The sequence below is a fragment of the Pituophis catenifer genome, unplaced genomic scaffold (assembly GCF_029215685.1).
Source record: "Pituophis catenifer annectens isolate HBS135680 unplaced genomic scaffold, rPitCat1.0.hap2 SCAF_10, whole genome shotgun sequence".
In the NCBI taxonomy this organism is placed as follows: domain Eukaryota; kingdom Metazoa; phylum Chordata; class Lepidosauria; order Squamata; family Colubridae; genus Pituophis; species Pituophis catenifer.
Genome location: NW_027256890.1, coordinates 1617179 through 1643087, shown reverse-complemented (window position 1 = coordinate 1643087; position 25909 = coordinate 1617179). Strand labels below are relative to the sequence as shown.

The following is a 25909-nucleotide window of genomic DNA, read 5'->3' as shown; positions in this document are numbered from 1 at the left end:
ACTGGCTCAGGACAGTGGTGGGGGGCCTAAGGCAGCCTTTTCTCTTTTTTTGGTCTTGGGGAAATTGGGGGTGGGGGTGCCAAAAGAAGATCTGCGGCCATTTCTATCCGCTGACGGCTGGATGGCTGACTTTGGAAACATGATGTAGCCCCAAAAGGCGTTGAACGCGCAAGTTCCAGGCAAGGAGGACAGCTGGGACCATGGTCTCCAAACTGACCCATCTTCAGGTGGAGCTGCTGGGAGCCCTGCTGGAATCGGGGCTCAGCAAGGAGACCCTGATCAAGGCTCTGGCGGAGTCCGAATTGCACCACAGGGACAACCAGCAGCTCGGTGGAGCCCTCCAAGTGGATAAGGGGGAGCCTTGTAGCGAGATGATCCCGCATCTCCCCAATGGAATGGGGGAGTCCAGGATGTCAGAGGAGGAGACCTCAGACGATGGGGAAGACTTCACTCCTCCAATCATGAAGGAACTGGAAAACCTGAGCCCAGAAGAAGCTGCTCACCAGAAAGCCGTGGTGGAGAGATTATTACAGTAAGAGCACGCCTGCCTCTAGTTTCCTCCTCGCCCTTCTCTCTCCCTTCGTCCATGGCTCTGTCTTCTTCCTCCTTCACTTTGGGACCCCTTTCCCCAATAGGATCCCTCGGAAGGAGGCATTGGCTGGGGAGGATGGAAGATGCAGTCCAATGTGTATGGAGAGGGGCCTGGTGAGAGAAAGATGACCCCAGGAGTGGTTTAGGGATCCCAACTAACCTAAACTTCAGAGGTTTATCCCAAGGCTGGCAATGAGATCCAGGCTGACAATCCTGAAAGAGGGTGGAGGGACAGTGGACATTTCAGGCACATCTGGGAGGGAAAAAATCCTTTCTCGGTCAAAGCAGAAAACAACCTTCCACATTCTGTTTTTTGAGGGGCCCATTTCAAATATTGCTCGGAGGAATCGGCGTGCAGGAACCCCATAGAACCAAACGGGGAGCAAGCTGTTTATGAAGGTCGGGTGCTGTGAAGAACTGTGTTGATGGCAGAAGTACCTTCCACCTGTATTAATTGTAACCCATGGCACACGATGAAGCGAGTTGCACAAACACAACTTACAAAGGGTGTTACTCCGTACCTAACCAGCTTAAAAACGGGTAGTTGAATCCTTGGAGGGGGGAATAATTCTATACGATTAATTCAAGTCTTTGCATGAGGCCCCTCTATTCTTGGGCAACGCGTTTTGGGGAACACATTTTTGCTGCCTGACATTAGCACTGTGACTGCTTTCCCCCCCCACACCCCCCAAGTCATAACTCCTGACAGTTTCTGTACAGGATGGAAGACCCCCCCCCCACCATGTGTCTTCCCCACCTTTCGTTTCTTTCATTATCCTGGATCTTACTGCAGGGGCTGTTTTATAACTCTGTTTTACGCTGTTTTTTTAGTTCTTTCCTAAAGGGCTCAGGACGTTGCTAAAAAGTGGGTCATAGATCTGTCTGAATAAAAAGTGAGGAGTCTCGCACTAAGCATTTAATGAAAGGCTCCCCTGGAAAATGAAGCCTACATGAGCCCTGCCAGATCTGTTGGGAGCAGCCATCTCTTTCCACCTTGGGGGTGGGGGGGATGAGTGCAAATGCAGACGCCCATCTTTCAGAAGGAATAGAGAGATTGCAGGGGTCGAGAAGCTCTTCTGCCTTAGAGATTGAGGGGGCTCCCCTCCCTAGTAAAGGACAAGCATGCCCTAGATGGGATCCTTACCTGTGGGGTGAAGCAGACAAGCTTCTGGGCTTCTTCCTCCTCTTCTTCCTCTGTTGCAGCTAGGGAGACCTTCCCCACTCATCTCCCTTCGCTAATTCCCCTTCTGGGGTTCAGCTTCCAAGCTACCTGCCCTTCAGATGACCCCTTCTTCTCGTCCCCCAAGTCGCCCTGACTCTGCGTGGAGATCTAGGGTCAGCTTGGTTTCCAACGTTTCAGGACTGGACTGGTTACTAATTATCCAGTGGCTTTATTATTTCTCTTTTGTCTTATACATTTATAAACGAAAAGGCTCAGATAAGCCTTTTGATCATTAACTTCTGATGATTTATCAGGTGTCTCTTCTTAGAGGAAAGCGCAGAAGCCAGAGAACACCTGTCCTGCAAGGGGTCCTGGGAAACCAGCAGGGCAGAAGGGGAGAGGGAGGGCAGTGGGGGTCTCTGCCCGGGGCAGCACTAGAAGATGTTCATATATAGAATACTTATTCCATTCTCGTGAGCCGATGTATTTTAAAACATAACCTATAACTAACTTTTGAATTCCTCATACCTTACAAAATTGATCCTCGACTTACAACCGCTTGTTTAGTGACCTTTCAAAGTTGCAGCGGCACTGAAAAAAGTGACTTATAATCATTTTTCACACTTACGACCATTGCAGCATCCCCCTGGTCATGTGATCAAAATTCGGATGCTTTGCAACTGACTCATGTTTATGACGGTTGTAGAGTCCCGGGGTCATGTGATCACCTTTTGCAACCTTCTGACAAGCAAAGTCAGGTTCACTTAACAACTGTGTCAAGAAAGGTTGTAAAATAGGACAAAACTCACTTAACTGTCTCACTTAGCAACAAAAATTTTGGGTTCCATTGTGGTTGCAAGTAAAAGGAACTTAAGTACTTATGTACATATTTCCTTCACACATGTACCATAGTATTATGTGTTCCTTTTATATATTTTTACTACTGTTATCCATTACTCTGCCATTCACTAAATAGACAGATAGAGAGATAGAGAGATAGATAGATAGCACTAAATCAAGTTCACCTAAACTGGGTGCCCAGTGCCCAAGGAAAACATTCTGGCCAGTTTTGCAGGAATATGGGCCAACAACCAAAATATTGGCCCTCTGAACTGGCACTATTTCAGAATTCAAAACATCTCGCATAAATTTATGGAATTAGCTCATCTAGGATTTAGCTGAGTTATCATAAAGTCATACCAGATGGCTCTGTGGATTTATGAGACAAACCATAGTGATTGACTTCATCAGGTTTCCCCATCATCAAGTCAGGTCCATGATAACTAGGGGGAAAGAAGTGCAGCAGCCAACCTCAGGGACCCGGTTCAAAGATAAAGAAGGGGCCCATCTTCTCCAACTGCAGAGAACATGAGGTCCTCCATAGCCCCCTCCAGCAACCTCCTGTCTCCCTCCTTTGCTTGTTTTCTTAGAGGACATTCAGAAGAAGCTCCAGGATTATGACACCTGGGAAGTTCTGGACCGGCCACCTAGAATATAGGTTAGAAAGTGTCTGGAAACACCTTTTAAATCAGTGTTTCTCAACCTTGGCAATCTTAAGTGTGTGGGCTTCAACTCACAGAATTGGGTAAAGGATTTGGGAGGAATTAGCCAAGAACATGAAACTGTAACTTAATTCACATGCAATGCTAAACCATAGCCACATCCAGGTTTGTTTAAAGAATCACAATTACCAGGATTAATCCTCATATTAAATGAGGGATAGACAGCGAGTAATGTGAGGGTCATGTGAGCCCTTCAGCTAAGTTCTTCAGCCCTAGAACCCTCAAGACTGGGCTGTTAAAATTCAGCATCAACCGAATCTGTTTTCAAAGGATCCTAGAGCTGGAAGGGACATTAGTGGTCATTTAGTCCAGGAGACTCCAAGCTTGGCAACTTTAAGACTTGTGGATTTCAATTCCCAGAATTCCCCAGGCTTAATACTTTTGGACTTCAATTCTCAGAATTGAGGAATTCGGGGAGTTTTAAAAGTTGCCAAGATTGAACCCCCTGATTTAATCCAATCCTTCGCTGGGCTTGAAAACCTCCAGTGAAGAGAAAATTTCTTCAGTGCTCCATCAAGAGAGAAGCCCACTATTAGGAAATCGCTTTTCACATTTAACCTGAATCTATTTTCCCAAAGTTTCAGACCTCTGGGCAACAGAGAATAACACAAATTTGAAGACTGCTATCTCATCTCCCATCAGTCATCTCTTTTGCAGACCCTTCAAATGTGTAGCTTCCAGGGCAAGCTCAAAGGAATCCACAATATGAACCAGCTGCAAGACTCATCATAAGGATCTCCACTCATTAACTGCTTGATTAATCAGTGGAACGACTTGCCTCCAGAAGTTGTGGCTGCTCCAACACTGGAAGTTTTTAAGAAGAGATTGGACAACCATTTGTTTGAAATGGTATAGAGTTTCCTGCCTGAACAAGGAGTTAGAGTAGAAGACCTCTAAGGTCCTTTCCAGCTCTATTCTGATTGAATGATACAGAGTCTCCTGCTTGGGCAGGGGGTTGGACTAGAAGACCTCCAAGGTCCCTTCCAACTCTGTTATTCTATTCTATCTGTAACCCACCAGGAGAGTCCACAGTCAGAAAAGTCAAGATGGCAGCCACAACGGAGTCACTGAACTTCTGCTGCTTTTTATAGGCAACAGCATAAAAAGTTTCTATCATGCTATCCTAGCCACCATCTTTGCTCCTTCGACTACACCCTGTGGACAGCCCTGTGTCCTGCCAAATTCAGCCATTTTGACCCCACGTCACCATTTTGCATTTGGCTCATGCTCTAGCCAGTATTTTGCATCCACATCCCCCACCCCCCCATCCCCAAGAAATAACAGCAGCAACAACAGGGCCCTGAAGCAACACTCAAAGCATGAATAGATTTGACATCCCTCATTTTGCCAAATGCCGTTCTGGGCAATGCATCGGTGGCTCTGAGGTTCTTGGTTGAGAACAGAATCACTGGAGTCAACCCCCATTGATTACATACTCATTTGGACTTCTAGAAAATCGTACAATAAAATAAAATCAATCTTGCAGGGCTGAAATTGACCTTTTCCACTGTCTTATCAGGTGACTGAAGGCGTGGAATGCCAGGAATCTAATGCAAATCTAGTCTAAGGGCTCTGATGAGCTAAAAAAAAAGGGGGTGTTAATTTAAGAGCCCTTTTTCAAAACTCTTTAGAGCAGGGTGTCCAACCTTGGCAACTTGAAGACTTGTGGACTTCCAACTCCCAGAATTCCCCAGCCAGCATGCTAGAAATTTTAAGTCCACAAGTCTTCAAGTCGCCAAAGTTGGACCCCTTTGTTTTAGAGCAGCCGATTGCACCCATGTTCATTAATTTACACCTTTGTGCCGCCGACTCTAGTAATTGTACTCTTTCTTAGTGCCTGTTCTCAGCAAGGGGCCTTTCTGCATAAAGGAACTGAAAGAAGAACATTTCCCTTGCTCCTCTTCATAAACAACTCCCACTGTCTCTTTCACAGCTGCAAATGACTTCTTACAGGAAGATTTTTCCACTTCTTTGGAAAGTGGGAATCTACATTCCCTGGTGCTTTTCTACCCAGGAACCAAGTCCTAATTCTGCTCCCTTTCCTTGGCTAGCAAGGTGGTTACAGCCACTTTGGGGAGTGGGGGAACACCTTGAAATAACTGGCATGGAGAGGGATGGAAGAGGAGCATCCCAACCCAGCAGGAAAGACACCACTGCAGCCAACAGAAGCTGCACCCCAAAAGTCTGCCCACCCTTTTGCCGCTGGTGGCATGCCAGATCTGCCTCGCCTTGTTCCAGGGCCATTTCTGGACCACATCCAGGCCTTTTTACTGTCCTTCTGGGAACATGTTGTGCTCTTTATCTTGTAAGGGAGGAGAGAGTAAACATGGACTCCTGTTAATTTATCCAGCTTGTGGAAGCACTTTGGACTTTGGCCTTAGGAAAAATACTGGCAACAGCAAAGGCGCAGAAGGTGGGGTGGCCCTTGCACAGCTGAACAGAAACTCTTCCAGCCCCTCCCCGAGAGAGAAAGAGATCCATGAAGGAGCCAACAGAAAGCCAGTCCCGGATGAGAATCCCAAAGGTGCTTTTCCAAAAGGAACTCTTGTGGTTTATTTCCTTCAAAACGCTTTGCTTCTCATCCAAGAAGCTTCTTCGATTCCCATCTAGATTCTTGGATGAGAATCGAAACGCTGTCAAGGGGAAAAAAGTCCACTTGTGTTTTGGAAAAGCACCCTTGAGGAAACCATGACCTAGAAGATGATGGAGAATCTCCATAGTCATTCCCAGGTCTATGGGTGCAGCCGTGCCGGCAAAGGGGTAACACGCCTCCTCATGAGTTTGGGTCTCTCCGTGGAAGTCCTGGATAACTTCCACTGACAGCTTGCCTGCCATTACCATCAGATTCAGTAACACAGATGTGTTGGGGGCACAGGGCACCCAGGAAGGACCCCTGCCAAATCGCTAAACTGGGGAGAAGGGCAGTAGCCAAGGCTGAGAGGGTTCCCAGAGTTTGAAAACTCTATTGCAGTTGCCCACAAATGTTCAGCTGATAGGCAGGGGCTAGAGCCTGGGCTGAGCCTCAAGCCCTTCATTGTGGAGGCTGCTACTTCCTGAAAGAAAATTCCAAGCAAGACTTCTTTTAAATAGAGAAGAAACTGAAAGGGTGGATGAGAAATGGAATTCCATTCCAAAAATAAGAAAGCCCATTTAGGCAACTAGAATCACCTTCTGTGAAATGAAAGTAGGCCCCGGCTGGGTCCCTTCCTCACTTTTTCTTTGCAGACGTTTGGGTCCATATATCTGAACGTTGCAACATCTCCGGTGTTGCCTCAGACAGCGCAGAATCCAGCCTAAGCCAGGAAGGGCCAAATCCATCAAGAAGAATAAAACACATCACTGCACACAAGTCTTACCTTTCTTCCTGTCCGTCCCCCAAGTCCACTGCAATCCACCAAAGCGAGAGAGAAGAACGGTCCCGGGTCAAAGGACAGCATGGATGGTCGCATCCTTGGCACGCGTGGCGATCTAGCATCCCGCTTGGTCCTCTGTAAGGAGTCTCGGGGAGGTTTCCCAAGAATCCAAGGTCCAGGTTGACCTAGGCTAAACTGGGGCCGCCCCAGACTGGCTTGGCTCAGCACTGAAGGAGGCAAGACTGGAGGACGGGGGGACAGCTGGACATGGAGGAGAATGAAAAGGAGAGAAGGAGATTTCAGCAGGAGGGGAGGAACATGGAGTCGTCCCCCCACCCCGAAAGTTGAATTCCCTCTTCTGAGGATTGGGCTTTCTTTTAATGCTAACAACTTGATATTTACTTTCCATTTAAATTTGAGATGCTGCTATAAATTATCAACCAGGCTCTTGTTCCCTTTGAGTTGATAACTAACTACCTGGGTTACTTATTGTTCAGGTAACAAAAGGGAGGTGAGGAAGCCCTTCAGGAATAACCTCGGACCGGGCAAGAGAGGAACTTGAACCCCAGGGGTGATCCCCATAGGGAAAAGCAGGAGGGCCAAAGGTTGGAGGTCAGGAGGGGGTAGGGACCCGTCCTCAACTGTCCCACACCCAGAAGCCCTCCTGCAGAGAGAGGCCACCAAAGCCTGTTCCTCCTGCCCCCGGGAGGGGGGAATTAAGGTGACCTTCTGAATGTCTGGGTTTCTTCATACTTTTCTAAGGACCCCCTTGCTCCCCACCTCTGCCCCACATCAGAAGGCACAGACAGGACATGGTTTGAATGCTCCTTTCAGCCTCCCTTCAAGGCTCCAGGAAACGGCTACCCCCAAGAACCCCACATTTCTGGCTCTACCAAAGTACCTGAGATCATTCTGGGGACAGATGCGCATATTCTGTGCGTTTCCTTCACTCAAATTTATTTCCAATTTTCTTCAATTGCATTATGGGGCAATGAAATATTGGACATTTTCCGCAGAGTAAAATAAGCTATTGTGGCCACCTTAAATTCACTTATCTCTATTTCTCATATGTATATGTACAGTATATGTATATGCATATGTATATATTCACATAAACCTGAAATTATATAGTATAAAATTAAGAAAAATAAAAGATAAAAGAGTAAGTAGAAAAAACAGTGAAGGAAAGGAAAGGAAAAAGACTTCCAATATTCTTTACAAATTGATTACATCTCTTCCCTCTTTAAAGTTACAACATGGGTCTCTTACGCCCATATTCAACCCTTTTTAAACAGAAAATCTATAAATTGCCATTTATCTTTTCCATTTTCAACAAAAAATCTTTTTTGTTGAAATATTCTTTTTTGTCAGAGATATTCAGTCTTTTACAAAAGTTTTAGTTGTCTTATCCCTGATCAAAGAGGTCAATTTCACTATTTCCCAAGTTCTGCCATGTTCATGTTTCTTGCCTCTGTTGTGTGGCTTTTTTCAGTTTTTTCCCCATCTTTGTGCATTTAATTCTCTCTTTACCTCTTTTAAAAACAGGTTGTATGGCTCTATGCCAGAATAAACACAACACAATCTAAAGAGACTGTAAATTCCCCATATGAAATGCCTTTGAGGGCGTTTTAATGGCTACTGAGGAGATGAGCACCTTTGTCAAAATCCAAAATCCTTTTGCATCTTGATATTCTCATCTAAACCAGCGTTTCTCAACGTTACCAACTCTAAGATGGGTGGACTTCATCTTTGCTGGCTGGGGGAATTCTGGGAGTTGAAGTCCGCCCATTTTACAGTTACTTAGGTTGAGAAATGCCGATCTAAACACTTCTATTCCCCCCCCCCCATTGTTCTGTTGTTTGCAGATGCGACAACCATATTTTCTAATCTTTCCTCCAAGTCATTTATAAATATGGTAAGTGGTAGATAGCCTAGAAAGGATTCCTGCCCCTCCCTGCAGGAATAACATCAAGCTAGAGCAGGGCTGTCAAACTCATGGCCCGCAGGCTGGATCCGACCCACAGGATGCTTGGATCTGGCCCGTGGGGCCACCCTGGAAACAGTGAGGGCCTGGCCCATGGTGCCTCGGCTAGTGAAAATGGGCTCCCAAGCTCCGTTTCCGGTTGCGATGGCCTCCTGCAACCCTCTGCCAGCGAAAACGGAGCTCAGGAACCCGTTTTTGCTGGCAGAGGCACCGCGGGCCAGGCCCTCACTGTTTCCACTGTGGGTGTGGCCTGCTTGATGTCACTCATGTCAGGGGCACCTGTGGCGGCCCAAGCGCTCTGCCAGTGAAAATGGGCTCCCGAGCTCTGTTTTCACTGGCAGAGGATTGCAGGAGGCTGTCACAGCCAGAAACGGTGCTCGGGAGCCCATTTCACTGGCAGAGCACTCAGGCCATCACAGGCACCCTTGACATGAGTGACATTGAGCAGGCCACACCCACTCTGACCACACCCACCCCAGCCCCCTGAGGTCAAACACAACCCTGATGCGGCCCTCAATGAATTGAGTTTGACACCGCAGAGCTAGATGGTATTTTGCTCTCCATTCTTCCCCCCAGCCACTTTTTTAAAAGTGAGGCAGCTTTTGCCTTCTCTGAACTTCTGACATTCTGTCTTCCATGGTTCCTCAGATACACCGAAAAGTTCTCCAAGACAACATCCACAGGTCCCTTTGTGCTTTTTGGATGGAACTAACCTGATTTTGGAGCCCTAAACCCATTTGCAGGGCAGGACACCTCAGCCTTGCTTTACTCCCCTTTCAAAATCACATGAAGTGTTAGTACCAATTTATAATGCTGTGATAAGACCACTCCTGGAATATTGCATCCAGTTTTGATTGCCATGATATAAAAAAAGGTATTGAGATTCTAGAAAGAATGCAGAGAAGAGCAGCAAGGATGATTAGGGGACTGGAGGCTAAAACATACGAAGAATGGTTGGAGGAATGTCTATTCTAGCGAAAAGAAAGGCTAGGGGTGAAAAAATAGCAGTGTTCCAATACTTGAGGGGCTACCACAAAGAAGAGGGGGTCACCTATTTTCCAAAGTACTTGAAGCAGGGGTGAAATCTACTTACCTTCCTTACCGATTCGAAAGTGCACGCACCACACACGTCACATGTAGGCACAGACCCTCTGCACATGCGCAAAACCTGCGCATGCGCAGAGGGCAAAAGACATTACTTCCTGGTTAAAACCAGGAAGTAACGACACCCAGGCGGGTGGGTGGAGCCACGCGCCACCATCGCTACCGGTTCTCCGAACCACTTGCCACCATCGCTACCGGATCGCCCGATCCAGTCTGAACCAGGAACATTTCACCCCTGACTTGAAGGCTGATCAAGAAGCAATGGATAGAAACTAATCAAGGAAAGAAGTAACTTAAAACCAAGGAGAAATTTCCTGACAGTCAGAGCAATTCATCAGTAGAATAGCCTGCCTCCAGAAGTTGTGGGTGCTTCACCAATGGAGGGTTTTAAGAGGCTGGACAATCATTTGTCTGGAATGTATAGGGTCTCTTGCTTGTGCAAGCGGTTGGACTAGAAGATCTCCGAGGTTCCATTATGTTATTCTATTTTTTTTTTTGCCACTCCCTCCTTTTGAGCCCTTTGAATGCAATTCCCCCAGAGGAGAAGCCAGGAGCCAGGTAGGAATTGGGCCCTCTCCCCATCTTAGCAGCCGCCCACCCCTTCCTCCTCCTGGTTTTACCACCCCTAGAGCCAAAAGGGGCTTTTATTGCTTTCGGCTTCCCTTGTGAGCTCTGCTCCTTTGGCCCTTCAGGGGTTCCGACTTCCTGCATTAGCTGCTGTCTGACAGGCTTCCTTTTGACCCTTTGGTCAAAAGCTCCTTGGGCATCTTGGGTGGATTCCTGAGCTGCTTTTTCCTCATTGGTTGCCATCTTAGTTTTTGAGAAGTTCTCTTGCACTCCCTCCCTTTATCAGAGAAATTTTGTCCGCAGGATTCTGCCTAGTATTTCCCTAAAGTTGTTTTTTTCTTCTTAGTGTTTTTCCCACAAGTTCTGGGTCTGCCTTTTTGTTTGTTTGTTTTGCTTTTGATCAACCAAATGGTTGATCAGTTGGTTGAGTTAGGAAGAGGATTGACTGGCTTCAATCTGAGCCTGAGGCCATGGGCCAAGAGAGCGGGTCTGGCACAGAGTCAGCCAGCTGGCTAAGGCAGGACTAGAACTCGCCCTCTCCTTGACTGCTAACCAGAGCAACTTTACGACCTGTGGACTTCAGTTCCCAGAATTCCTGAGCAAGCATGGCCAGTTGACGTCCACAATTCTTAAAGCTGCCAAGCTTGCAGACTCCTGACCTTCAGGGACTGGAGGAAGAGTTGTCAGCAAGACAATGGTCAGAGAAAGAAGAAATCTGACTCTGGGCCAGAAAGCATCTCAGACAAGATCCTTCTTGGTTCTCTTGAAGAAAATGAGAGGGAGGGTGGAAGGAGGGGGCTTCAGACTTGCAGGATTCTGTTACTAAGATCTTGGAATAAAAGTAGTCTTAGCAAGAATGATGCTGGCTTCCTAGTATGGTCTAATTTAATATCAGCGGGATAAAACAGAGTTGTGGGCACTGGGCACGTAGCCAGTGTCTTCACATGTTCCAGGAATCAGAGAACTGAATGTTATCCCTAAGACCTTGATTCATTTGGAGGCAAGACATTGTATGAACCTAGCAATTCTGGATTGTTTATCCTTGTAAGCTGCTCGGAGTCACCAAGAGTGAGTTGGGTGGCCATATACATTTTCTTAAATAAATAAATTGTATCTCAGGATTCGGAGGGGGGCAAAGACCCCTCTCTGAGACAGCCGCTTTCTTTCTCTTCCAGGGAGGATCCCTGGAGGGTGGCAAAGATGGTGAAGTCCTACCTCCAGCAGCACAACATCCCTCAACGGGAGGTGGTGGACACAACGGGCTTGAACCAGTCCCACCTCTCCCAGCATCTCAACAAGGGCACCCCCATGAAGACCCAGAAGAGAGCTGCCCTGTACACCTGGTACGTTCGCAAGCAACGAGAGGTGGCCCAGCGTAAGTACAGCAACCAGCAGCGTGTCCCTTCCCAAGACCCCTGCGGGTAGACCAGGGGCCAGCTCGGACTCTGGGAGGTATCTCTGCTCCAGCAAGCTTTCCCAGTGCAGAGGTGGGAGATGGTGCCCTAGGCAGACCCAACCCGAGATCTGTGCAGGTCTTCCTCCTTCTGGGGCTGAGGGCTGCTGTGGGCAGAGGGTGAGGCAGAAGGGAGGGTGGGTGGGCCTGGGGAAGGCTACTTCTTCAGTTCATCAGAGGCTCTGAGCCAGTTCTGAGGCTCGACGGCTCCTTTGTCTCCGTTTCTTATTGACGGTTCTCAGCAGGAAATGGCCAGATGTTAGCCACACCTGCCAAAGGGCGGGGAGTGTATTATTATGGCCCCTTTCTGGATTGCAAGCCAAGCAGAAAATGTTTCCTGTGGAAATACAGTAACATGTCATCTTCTGGATCTGAAATCCTAATCCTTGCAAACTTTTTTTTTTGGGGGGGGGGGCGAGGAATCTGCAAATATCACTCTAGAATCTATACCCCCCAAAAGATGATGGGGGTCAAGCAAGAGGAATAGGCAGCAAACCCACAATTAGGTTTAATTTGATTTAATTAATTGTACATATACATGTAATTAACTATGTCCTTTCGGTCACGTACGTAAAATTGCCTAGCAGCATCCCTCAGACACTGCAAGATGACAGATTTTAGAGGTGGGATCTAAAGCAGGGCTCCAACAGCCATTATTCCCAATTTCTTATTGGGGTGGGGTGAAATTGTGAATTTTTAATTGTGAATATTTAATATTGTACACTGTTGACTTGGGTGGCTATATAAATGTGCTTAGTACATAAATAAATAATAATGAATAAATTATTCCCAACCATCAATAGCCTTTGGACTTGGAGGGAACAGACGGGGGGGAAGGGGGGAAGCTAGCCGAATACAGAAGCCACCAAGACCCCAAGAAAACTTGCAAAGGAGCTGCTCCTGCTCTCTTCTCCAGAGCTCAGCAATCCTTTGCTTTCCAGTCCTGCCCCGTCGATCCCTTCCCAGAGTCTCTTTTTGCCCTTCCAGAATTCACCCATGCCGGCCAGGGCCTCATGGTGGAGGACCCGATGGGGGAGGAGCTCCCGGTCAAGAAGGGCCGGAGGAACCGGTTCAAGTGGGGCCCGGCGTCACAGCAGATCCTCTTCCAAGCCTACGAGAGGCAGAAGAACCCGAGCAAGGAAGAGAGGGAGGCTCTGGTGGAGGAATGCAACAGGTACCGGGGAGACAGACACTGCCTCGTGCCCGTTCCGGAAAGGGCCTCTTTGGGGGAAGGCCTTTGGATCCCACTTGGGAGCTGTTGGCCAAATCCGGCCCTAGGTTCTGCCTCGGTTTCCCCTTTTGAATAAGCAACCAAGTCGGAAGATCACTTAAAAGCAATTTATTAGAGTACTCTGATAAAGTTCGGTCTCCCTATGAAAAGGGGGAACCCAGAGAAATGGATTACATCTACTTTTATAGTTAGAGCTTCAAAGCAAAAGCAGATTGGTTTAGGAATAGTCATCTGTTCAGTTACATCACAAGAATTACAGCATAGCCATAGGAAAGGGCATTGTGTGCTCAGCAACAGCAAAAGAAACATTTGCAGAGGAAAAACATCCAAATGGGTTGGGTAAGATACATTCTCGGCGCTTCCCAAGGTTGGCTTGACTATTTCCTTTGTTCACCAAAGTTTGAGAACAGCTAAAAATGAAACTATTATCTATAATGTGTTGAATGCTCTCCTGCCAGTCCTGGTTTCTGAAAGAGAGGCTCTTTCTTGAAGGTTTGTGGGAAATTATTAGCAACACAATTGAAAAAACAAATTTAAAATAAATACAAGAAAACCCATGTTAACTACACAGTGCAACAGTATTGCAAAACCATGTTTCAAGTATTATAAAGTCCACCCTCTGTGCCTCTCAGAGCCTCCCGCAGGCCACCACTGGAAAGGCCCTACCAGGCCAACGGCTCCTTGATCCAGCCCCACAAGAGATACGGAATATCCCTGATCTCCGTGCTTTCCGCCGTGCCCTCAAGACCCTGATGTTCCAACAGGCGGGGCTAAACATATGAACATGTGAATGATTTTTTTTAAATGTTATCTAATTCTGGGTTTTATTTAATTGACCAAACTAAGTAATAATTTTAATTAGCAATTTTATGATGTTTGTGTGTCTATATTTTTCTTGACTGTACACCGCCTTGAGTCCTACGGGAGAAAGGCGGTATAGAAATATAATAAATTAGTAGCCTCCAGAAACCCTTGGGGAGGGAGGGAGGGAGGGTTGAGATCTCATCAATTTCCCGCAGTCGAGCAAGACAATCTGCTCCATGAAAAGGGGGAGAATGCTCCTTCACCCTCCCATCTCTATTTTGTTTCAAATTAACCTGAAACAACTAACCATCAATCTGAGCTTGATGCAAAAAAAAAAAAAAAAAAAGGAGAACACTGAGAGATTCAGTACAATCATAGTTTGATTACAATTAGCAGAATAAATACATGAGAGCTTCCCTGGGCTATTCATGGCAAAAACCTTCAAACTTACCTATTTTTATTTGTTTCTTTATATCCTGCTTTTATTATTTTTACAAATAACTCAAGGTGACGAACATATCCAACACACCTTCCTGTTTTCCCCACAAGAACCACCCTGTGAAGTGGACTGGACTGGGAGAGAGGGACTGGCCCAAAGTCACCCAGCTGGTTTTTATTCCTCAGGCAGGACTAGAACTCCCAGTCACCTGGTGAATGGCCAAAGTCACCCATCCAGCTTTCATGGCTAAGGCAGGACTTGAATTCAGAGTCCCCTGCTTTCTAGCCTGAGGCTTTAATGACTAGGCAACAACTGGCTCTCTTCCTAACTCTGGAGAAGCAGTTCAATGACAGTTTGTCTGTTCTGAAGGCCTGAATCTTGCTAAATATGCTGGGCTTCTACATAAGCATTTTGAGGTTCATCAGCACCAGCTCCGGCGCACAATACTTCTCTGCAATTGCATGTTGGGCTGAATAAGCCATCTTTTGGGATGGTGGTCACCATGATGTGTATATTCTTTTTTAGGACTGGTTTGAATAGTTTGTCAGAGTGATGCACCCTATCTCTTGAACTTGCTTCACTTATCAAATGAGCCATAAAACGGTCTGCTAGGTTTGGTTTGATGAGCTATGTAAATCCAGCAATTGTGGTTGACAACTCATAATTTATGGTTTAGCAGAAGTGTGGAAACTCTTCTTGAAAGGAGCCAATTGTGCTTAGCTTGCTGTGAACTGTGATCATTCTGCCTTGAGCACATCAGGATTGAATGAGATACTAACCAAGTTATCAACTTTCCTTCCCTAGAGACAACTATCACGCATTCTTGGAGGTCACTTAAGTTTTCCTAAACTTCATAATTATTTCTCAACCTTGGCCACTGAATTCAACTCTCAGAATTCCACAACCACAATCTTTAAGTGGCCAAGGGTGAGAAGGTTAGCACATTGTAAGCCGCCCTGAGTCTCTGGAGAAGGGCGGCATATAAATCAAATTTAAAAAAAAAAAAAAAAAGTTGAGCTTCCAAAATTCCCAGTCAGTTGCTGAGAACTTCCAGAAATTGTGTTGTGCCATATTGGGAACATATCCAATTGGGGATTGCTCCAGATCTGACCCAACCATGCCCTTCCTTGGCAGGGCAGAGTGTCTTCAGCGTGGCGTCTCTCCATCCCAGGCCCAGGGGCTGGGCTCCAACCTGGTGACCGAGGTGAGGGTTTACAACTGGTTTGCCAACCGCCGTAAAGAGGAAGCCTTCAGGCACAAGCTTGCTATGGACAGCTACAACGGCTCCCAGCCCAGTTCCGTGCCCACTTTGGCCTCTCATGGGTCCTCTTCTCTCCAATCGGCAACTCCTCTGTCCCCAAGCAAAGTCCATGGTGAGTGCCAGGCAGGGGGTGGCAGGGCAGAGGGAGATGGGCAGGGACGTATGAAGAATATATGAAGAATGTCTGCAGAAATTGGGCATGTCTAGTTTAATAAAAAGAAGGACCAGGGGTGACATGATAGCAGCCTTCCAATATCTGAGGGGCTGCCACAGAGAGCAAGGGGTCAACCTATTCTCCAAAGCACCTGAAGGCAGGACAAGAAGCAATAAATGGAAACTAATCAAGGAGAAAAGCACCTTAGAACTAAGGAGAGATTTCCTGACAGTTAGAACAATTAATCAGTGGAACAACTTGCCTCCAGAAGTTGTAATTGCTCCAACACTGGAAGTTTTTAAGAAGAGACTGGACAGACATTTGGTCTGGAATGGTACAGAGGGTTGTCTGGAATGCCTGAACAGGGTTGGACTAGAAAATCTGTAAGATCCCTTCCAATTCTGTTATTCTGTTACTAAGAAGTGGGTATATATCAGTGGTGAAATCCTCTGCGGATTGCCACTGGTTCGCTGACTGCGCGCGGCGTGTACGCTGTGCACCAAAAGTGTCTGTGTGCATGCGCAGTGCGCACCAAATGCACGCTTTGCACGGAAAAAGGAGGCTTAACAAGGTAAGTTGAACAGCGGGCAGGGGGGAAACAGCTGTGCCGTGTGATTTATATTCGCTAGAAAGCAGGGTTTTCTGCTTTCTCGCAAATTTAAATCGCGCGGCACAGTTGATCGTCAGAAATACTGGTTTGGACGAACCGAGACCTTTTTTTTAACTACCTGTTTGCCCAAACCAGTAGCTTTTATCACTACCGATTCGTCTGAACCGGTGCGAACCGGTAGCATTTCACTCCTGGTATATATACATTTTTTTAAAAAAATATATCAACGTATGCGTAGCCCTTGCCTTATTACCATGATTGGGACCAAGATTTCCATGGCTAAGCAAGGTGGTTGTTAAATGAATCATACCTGACTTTGCAATCTTCTTTTTGCCACGGTTGCCAGGGACAAAACCCCCATTTAAATCACTTTAAAGATTAAATGAATCTTGAGGTCGTTAAGGAAATCCGGCTCCCTCTCCAACAGCTGACTTTGCTTGTTGGAAACTGGCTGGGAAGGTGGCGATCACGTGACCCTGGGACACTGCAACTCTCCTAAATACCGTACTACATGCCAGTCACTTGATAATTTATTTATTTATTTATTTATTTTTATTTTAGTTAAAATACAAACTTCAACAACAAAAAAGAAAATAACAATAATAACAAAATACAAAAATAAAAACAAAGCAAAAACTAAACAAGTCCCCCAAAAAGTGATCTAAAATAATGCCCCTACATTGTCCCCCTAGTCCGGTATTGATGAATATAAGCGCCTGAATTTTTATCACCCACGTGACCCCTGGGATGCTGGGAGGAAGCCGCTTTTTTTTTTTGCTGCTGTAACTTTCCACGGTAACAAAATGGATGCAGGGGTAAAATGCTACCAGTTCGCTCTGGTAAGGAAGAACCAGTAGCTAAAATAAGCTGCCGGTTCCTCCCAACCAGTATTTCCGACAGCGGGGTGTGCAGCGGGGTTTAGCTTTGCTAGGAAGCAGGAAATCCTGCTATCGTGCGCCACAGCTGATCCCCACACCCTTGCTTCTACTTACCTTCCCAGCCTCCTTTTGGCACGCACTGCGCATCTACGCCCAGCAAATCGGTAGCAAACCGGTTTGGATTTCACCTCTGAATGGATGGCTGTAAGCCGAGGACGACCTGTATATATTCACATGTAAAGTTCTGTTTCTAAGCAAAACAGGAAGATGCAGGAGGAAGATTTGAAAGAAACAGGAAGATTTGTCAGTAAAATATAAATGCAACACGAATATAGTTTGTCGTGAAAGCTGCTGCCTACGAAGGCTCCTGGATTGGGGCTGGAAGGCGAAAGCAGAAGCTATGTGCTCCGTCCCATAGTTGGGTGGACCAGGTTGCCCTGATAGACCGGTCTCACCTGAAAAACACATGCTGGAGCTTTGCTAACTTGGAGCATCTGCTTTGTAGCCTCGAGTTCTGCCAAGCTCTGGAGAGGGGGAGGGCAGAAGGAGGTTAAGGTCTCCTAAGGCAAAGGTCTCCAAACCCCCAGTCCGTGGCCTGCTACCAGTTCGCGGCGTGTTGGAAACCGGTCTGTGCAAACAGCAGGCAAGTGTGCAAAGCTGCATTTGCGCATACACAGGATTTGGTTGCACACCTGAAACCATCCCCAGTCCATGGAGCAGGAAAAGTTGTGGTCCTCAGGGGACTGAAACACTTCCTAAGTACCCCCCACCCTCCCACTTAGTTTCCAAATACTACTGTTTGCCCCTGGCTGAGCAAGAGGACGCAGATCAGGCAGCATAGCAGAGTTATCCTGGGGGCAAAAGCTTGTGGCAGGAAACCCCCTCCCCAGTTTGTGGCACGGGGTTTTGTCCCTGGCCATGCTCACCAAGGCATCTACTTGATGAGGCTTTCTTGTTGCCGTTGTCGTTTCAGAGCCCTCTCCTCTCCAGCAGCAGCAGCAGCCACAAGGACTCTCCTTCTCGGACCCGGGCATGAGGTACGGCCAGCAGCCAGTCAGTGAAACCGATTCCTCCAACAACAGCCAGCACAATTCCATCACCACCACCCAGACCATCCTGCACCAAGTTTCCTCCCCGAGCCTCTGCTCCACCAGCTCAGGACCAGACACCAAGCTGGTGAGTGAAAGATGCCCGAGACCAGGGGTGAAATGCTCCCGGATCAGACCGGATCACCTGGTCTGGTACCGATCTTGGCCATTGGTTCGGTGATCCAGTAGCAAAGTGGTGGGCATAGGCCCCGGGTGGGTGTATCTTGAGGGCTTCCTGCTCCTGGCATGTGCCATCTACAGATGGCAGATTATTAAGGGAATGTTACCTGGACACTTTGATCACCCAGCACATTTATGTCCAAGCTGGGCGTTGACTCTAGCAGGAGACGAGAAGGACCAGCCGGGATCAAGAGCAGCCAGATCAAGCAAAGGATGGCAGAGACTTTTGGCTTAAAGATCTCTGGGCACTACTGTGGTCTCCAGACACCTGCCAAGCTCGAAAGGGTCCTTAGACCTTGTGGCTTCCTTCCTGTCTCACAGATCTCTGCTCCAGGGGGCTCGCTCCCCCCCGTCAGTACCCTGACAGCGCTGCACAGCCTGGAGCCCAACCCACACGCCCTGAGCCATCAAACACAGAACCTCATCATGGCCTCCCTCCCGGGGGTCATGGCCATTGGCCCTGGAGACACACCTTCGCTTGCACCAACATTCACCAACACAGGGGCTTCCACCTTAGTCATTGGTAAGTGAGGAGGCATTGGGTGCGGAGAGGGGGCTCATTCTAGGCAGCATGAAAGGAGCTGGCACCCACCCCTGTGCAGGGCAGCTCCCTCTTCAGGAGCCCTGCCCTCTGCTGCCCAGCTGGGCATTCCTCTCTTACTGGCAGGGGCTGCCCATAGCTTGAGGCCTTCCAGCCGAGATGATATTTTGGGGAGGAAAATATTATGGCCGGAGGGCCACTGAGCTCAGCCTTCATGCAAAGGACCCGATGAAGTAGCCAAAGGTGCCGCACTGAAATTTGTGCTTCAGGTTAATAGGTTTGCAAATGTGGGTGGCTTCATACATTCCATGAAGCCCCAATTCATCTTAACCAACATTTGTGCATAACAAAATCCTATAAACCATAGTTTACCAATCAAATGCATGGCACACTATGAAAAGCCATATGTTTCAGCTCGGTGGCTAGACTTTTAAAGCCAATTTGCATGGTTGATCGAACAAGCCATCGTGGGACTAGCCAGTAACCTAGTCATCCCAAAAGAATCTGCTAGGACAAAACCAAGCAAATGGTGAACCCATCCAATTGTGTGGCGGTGTGCATGAGGGCTGCGGGTTCATGTGAAAGGGGAGCCCCTGGGGGTTTGACAGCCAGGCACCCGGATGCCGCATCCCAACAAGCTCCGGGTGCTGCTGCAGCCCAGCCTGACGAAGGCTCTCCTGTCTGCCAGGTCTGGCTTCCACCCAAGCGCAGAGCGTCCCTATGATCAACAACATGGGCAGCAGCCTCACCACCCTCCAGCCGGTCCAGTTCTCCCAGCAGCTGCACCCGTCCTACCAGCAACCTATCATGCAGCAGGTCCAGGGTCACCTCAACCAGAGCCCCTTCATGGCCACCATGGCCCAGATCCAGGCTCCTCATGGTAGGTTTGGAAGGGAGGACGGCCATCCCGGGAATGCTCCACGCCAGGCAGCCTTCCTGCACCTTGGAGCTGATGGGAAGGAGGACCTTCCAGCCTGTCCCTCAAGGCCTCCGTGGTTCATGATACCTTCTTGATCTCCATTATTCCCAGCTCTCTATAGCCACAAGCCAGAGATGACCCAGTACGCACATACCAGTCTTCTCCCCCAGACCATGGTGATCACAGACACGGCGAACCTCAGTACCTTGGCCAGCCTGACGCCAACCAAACAGGTGAGGGGAGACTTTGGGGGGGGGGCACAGCTGAAGGGAGCCCAAGGGGCCAACACCCACGTGGCCCAAGAGAACAAGCTGAGCCGAAGCACGTGGGGTCTGCTTCTGCATCCACAGCAGACCAAATTTAGGCCCAAGAGGCAAGTCTCTCGAGGGGAGGGAGGGACTAATCCTACAGTTTCTTCTGCAGAACCAGAAACTGGTATGTAAACTGAGAGAAAACCCCTCCCTCTTCTAGCACTAACAATGTTATCTAGCTGGATAACAAAACATCTGCAAGAAAACAAGCAAACTCAGAGCACCAAAGACCCAACGGTTCAACCCTGAGCTGCAAATTCTCTCTTTTATAAGAAACTAGTGGTTTGCAAAAACAATTAGATAACACTGCTAGCCAAACACGAGTGTGAGTTTCACAACCTGAAATTAAATCTCTTGTTCCTGCTAAATTTTGCATCCCAACTTTCAAATAGAATTTTGGGTGATTTCTGGAGGGGATGAAGGCAGGAATGGAAGCATTTCCCCTCCACAGAGGCCCTGCTCTCCTTCTCACCCTTAAGGTTAAACATCCCACCCCCTCCAATATTGACCCTCCTTGATCTGGCAAGGTTGCTTTGTTCCTGCAAGGTATCCTCCAGTTCTTTGGTTGGCAAGGAGAGCAGGTTGCATTTTATTCATTTATCAAACGTCTGTGCTGCCCATCTCCTTGTCAAGCCACTCGGCACTCTTCGCTTAACAAAAGGTGTCCCACTCTTGCTTAAACAGGTTGTGTGAGCACAGGAAAGTTGCCCACAGGGCAGGTTTTCCTTGGCCATAAAAAGCTGAGATATTTGCTAGACAGAAGACAAGAGAAAACGGGGCCTCCTCTATAATGCCATCTAGTTACTTCCTGCCTTCTCTCTCCTAGTTTTATGGCCAGCTTTGTGCCTTTGATCTTCTCCTCCAAAGTTTTTAAGATTAGAAGATCAAAGGCCAAGGGTGGCAAGATTGCCTTTTTTTACTGGTTTTATGGTATTGTGAAGTTTAGTTTGCTTTTTTAGATTGAATGTTATTTTAAGGTCTGTGCACGCTTTGAAAAGGATTCAGAAGGCCTTTGGACCTCCTGCAAGTAGAAGCAAAGTTCCCCCTGATTATTCATTCGAGCAGCCCGTCTTTTTCAGGCTGCAGTTAGCTTGTTATTGTGAATGCAACTCTTTAAAGCAGGTGCTACTCCCTCCCCCCACAGAAGCTGTGGGTTGGGAGAACCCAGCTGCTTTAAAGAAGAAGAAGGAACTGAATGAAGAAGTAGGAAAAATTAAGGGGAACTTGCCTGCAAAGTTTGGGGCCAGCAATTGTAGGTGCTAAGAAAGAAGAGAGGGGTCCACTTATTTTCCAAAGAACCAGAAGGCAGGACAAGAAGCAATGGATGGAAACTGATCAAGGAGAGAAGCAACCTGGAATTAAGGAGAAACTTCCTGACAGTGAGGACAACCAACCAGTGGAACAGAAGTTGCCTCCAGAAGTTGTAAATGCTGCAACACTGGGAATCTTTAAGAAGAGATTGGATAACCATTTTTCTGAAATGATAGGGTTTCCGGCCTAAGCAGGCTTGGCCCTCTCTTGGCCCTTTCAGGACATTCCGAACTTCTCTTGCTGACCATTCGCTCCAGGGGAGAGTCCAGGAAGGCCAAAGAGGTTCAGCCGTCCTGGACTCCATGCTAAGCCATAGGAAGTTTAGCTGAGGAAATGGAAGCAGTAGGAAAATTAATGGAAATGGACCATTTAATGCTGGCTTCCGATTTTAACAAATAATAAGTCTGAGCAAAGTCTTGGACTTTAATGAATTTGAACTTTGTTCAAAAGAGACCAATGATAAATAGAAGATGTGGCAGGAAGGAGAAATGGGAAGAGGGCTTCAGGATGGATAGCTGATCCTGAAGGAGGAGATTTTAAAAGTGCCGTTAACAAATAAATCAAATGAAGGAAATAGAAACACAAGAGCAGAGCCACGCAAAAAGGCCAAGTGAAGATCTAAAGAGGGAAATGGGGAGGCAGGCGACTCTCATGGAAGAGGAGAGTCTTGAGAGAGAGGAAAGGGAACACTCCAAGTAAGAGGAGCTTTAGGGAAGGAGACCAAGGACAAAAAAGGCTTCTTCGGGTATGCTGAAAATAAAGGAACTGGGTAAGAATAAATTTAACAGCTGCCCCAAACGCTGGTAAATAATGAAAAGCTTCAGTTCAGTCTTCTTCCACAAACAGCTGAGGGGCAGGAGGGGCTATAAAGGGGCAGGAGGAACCCCATAACCTACAGAAACGCCCATAAACGCTGCATGAGCTGCAGTCTCTAGGACCAAAGACCAGTGGTGGGATTCAACCGGTTTGCACCACTTCGGCCGAACCAGTTGTTAAATTGCTGGCTGGTCCCACCCCTCCCCTCCTCGCCCCTTCCATGCACCCCATTTTGGCTCCCAGGTAAGTGCAGGGAGGCCTACTAGGTGTGGTGCTCTCCCCCTGCGGCCCGTTTTTGCTCCCAGGGGGGTGCAGGAGGCCAAGTGCTGCCTGTCACTCCCCCTGGCCACGCCCACCATGGCCACGCCCACCCAGCCCTCATTAGGGCAGAGAATTGGTTGTTAAACTATTTGAATCCCACCCCTGCCAAAGACATTGCATCCCTGGATACTGAACAGCAGCAGGAGCGTCACTCTGCCAGATTCAAAGCGTTTCTTCTGAATGTTTTGGATCGAATTTAGTTCCTAAGCCTGGCTAAAACAATACTGATGTTTAACAAAAACGTCCGTCTTCTACTGTGCTGCGTCTCGCAAGTGGCCCGGGCAAGCTTTGTAACTCCTCTTGTGTTGCGATTTCCCCCCAGATCTTCACATCAGACGCAGAGACTCCCACGGAATCTGGGATCCCAACGCCAACCAGCCAATCTTCGGTCCACTTGCAGGGCCAGGAAGGCTCCATCCAGTCACACCTTCAGTCGGGACCCCGCCTGACCTCCAGCCCTGCCGGTAAGCGGCAACTTTTCACTAGTTGTTCTGTTTCTTAGTAGATCCCAGAACATTTGCACTTATGAGCACTGGGTTCGCTTAATAACCCCTGCAAAAAAGTTATAAAATTGGGTTGGTCGTGTGAGCAACCCACCTTACGACCATTATGACTTATGGCCGTAATGGACAGTCTCCATTATGGTCATAACTCGAGGACTACCTGTATGCCTCCATAATGGAGCCAGAAAAGTTTCTATTTCATAGGTGATGAAAAGGTCCCCCATACTAAAATGTTTTTTTAAGTCTCTGTGTTTTTAATCTCTTCTCAATTGAACGTAACACCTTAAAGTGTAGTCGTTCGGCAGCTGCCTTTAGAGAAATGCTACATTTGGTTATCTTTAATCTTGGCAAATAAATTGTGGCTAACCATGCAGAACCACAGCCACTCCGTCTTGTCCAAGCGCACACAAACATATGCAGACAGCTGGAGAAGGTCTGCAGAGGTAAGGCATCCCCACCCCTGGGGCCTTCAGGCTTTGAAATACTGGCAGCGCCCCCCCCCCCCCGCTTTCAAAATGCTCCCCACAGCCCTAAAAGAAAGGGAAAGCTTTGCCTTCAGCGGCCTGGGACGAATGATGGAGATAGGGACCCTCCTTAGTTCCTTGGGGCTCCACTTAGCAACGGGGCATCATCACTGTCACTGTCACCTGCCAGAATGGGAGGTTCAGCTCTTCTGATGCCCCCAATAGTCAGCCATAAACTCTCTAGGAATAAAACATGCTGTCTGTCATTTTAAAAATAATCCCTTCCGTGTTTTTTAATCAGCTGATTAAATAGGACTTGGATACTTTGGGGGTAGGGAGTATCGGCCCCTCTGGACTGTGAAGGAAAGAGTGAAAAGCTCCTTGTGCGATGTGCTTACCTGTTGTTTCTGCCCCCACCCAATCCCCTTCTTCCCCCCTCAAACAGTCTCGTCCGGCAGTTTGGTCCTTTACCAGAGCTCCGACTCCTCCAACGGCCACTTGCTGCCCTCCACCCACGGCGTGATAGAGACCTTCATCTCCACCCATATGGCTTCTTCCACACAATAACTGGACATTCGGCAGCCCTTGCCTGCATCCCGAGGAACTTCTCCTGCACCCCATCCCTGCTCCTGGGAGGGAAGGCCAGGCTATGCCCCTGGCTGCCTCCTCTGCCAGGATTTGTATGGCTCCCCACCCTTTCCAAAACACACGCTGTAATTTCAAAACTCCAAGCAAAAATATGTACCAAGTGAGCAGGAGGCAGAGATGGAGTTTTTGCACTGCTGAGAAAAGCCAGAGAAAGTAGTCAAGAAGGGTTTGTAGTGGACAATATTCTTTGATCTGGGGCTGGCTGCCGAGGGATGAGTGATGGTGGAGTAGATGGGCCCCCTTCTGCTCTTCAGATGGGCCCCCAGAGCAAGGACAAAGCAGAGTTGGAATGAGGAACAGAAAAAGGGAGCACTCATCCTCTATAAAGGATGTAGAAGAGACACACGCCTCCCAAGGTGCTGAGCCTTGGGAGAACTTGCTCTCCAACCAGATTCAAGTTGGCTCTGGTTGCAGTGAGGTCCTGGCTGGTTCTCAGCCCACAAGCAGCCCCACAGGCTTGGCCCGAGGTGGAAACTGCAAGGAGAGCAGTCCCGATGCCAAAGGTCTGAACCAGGCAGGGGATACTTCCTGGAACTTCTACACGTTTGTGCCTTAGTGCAAGGCACCAGGAATCTGCTCTGGCAGCAATCAAGTGTGACAGATGCACCCTACATCATAAACAGAATACTGTTTTCAAAGTTAAATTAAAAGACACACTCGTAGTAAGAGTTAAGAGCCTAAGTAAAACATGGACCTTGAGTTTAAATGCAAAAGTATTGGTAAGAGTCTCGTCTCCCATTTTAGAGATAAGCAAACCAAATAACACGTCCTCATGATGTTTGTAAAAATAGCAATAAATCCCCAAAGAGGATGAGCATCATTTCTATAAATTGCTTAGAAACAAAGCGACTCTGTTATTGCTACCCCACCTTAAAGGATTTGAGACCACCTGCATTCCATCAGCTTTCCTCCATCTGCCTCAACCCTCTCTTCCTGGATTCAGACACCCCCCCCCCCTCAAGTGCTTGGTTTGTTATGTAACACAGCCTCTGACTGGGCATAATTTGAACCAGTTGCAGAAACAGGCATTTCTTTTCACAGGTGGTTTTTTTGAAGCACAAAATAGTAGCTGTGCTTCTTCCCTAGTGGCTGCTCATCTTGGAATCAGACTTTGGAGACACCTGCACCGTGGCCAGCGGCAGACCTGTGTCTGCTAACACCAGCAACAATTTAGTCAATTAGGCCACTTCTCAAAATGCACAATTCAAGCTTCCTTCGTAGGGAATGTTTAGGGATATGCTAGCTTACTCTTGGCCTCGCTGGACATCAGTGTCTCCACACAAAACAGGCAAAGCCAAGGTCTTTCTGTTGCTAGGAGAACCACAAATTGTTCACATGGAAGGAGCTAGAAGAAAAAAGCCAGAGGGAAAACCACTGGTCAAGTCAGAGTGGAAGGAAAGTCAGAAATTAACCAGGCATAAGTCTAATCTATGCATCACCCTGTACTTATTTGAGGCTCAAAATATTATTCACTGAGCTTTTGAATCATGTAAATCAGTAGCCAAATTTATCCATTTGGATGTTTCAAGCTCCCAGTGCTGCTCTTAAGCCCCAGAGCACTCTGGAGATTTCACTTGCAGAATCAAGGGCCTCATCAGCTCTGTTTTGTAAATATATTTAACTTTGGGTCAATAAAACAGGGGAGACGCTGTAT

The 25909-nt window shown here is 47.6% G+C and overlaps 1 protein-coding gene across 1 annotated transcript; it reads left to right on the top strand.

Annotated features, from left to right (window-relative positions):
• On the top strand, positions 1-25889 carry HNF1A (HNF1 homeobox A). Its single transcript, XM_070950331.1, has 10 exons — positions 1-532; positions 11499-11698; positions 12764-12950; positions 15385-15623; positions 18127-18329; positions 18743-18944; positions 19651-19842; positions 19993-20114; positions 22963-23104; positions 24053-25889. Exons 1-10 carry the CDS (start codon positions 201-203, stop codon positions 24172-24174), a joined length of 1941 nt encoding a protein of 646 aa, XP_070806432.1. The 5' UTR covers positions 1-200; the 3' UTR covers positions 24175-25889.
• Positions 25890-25909: the final 20 nt, after the last annotated feature.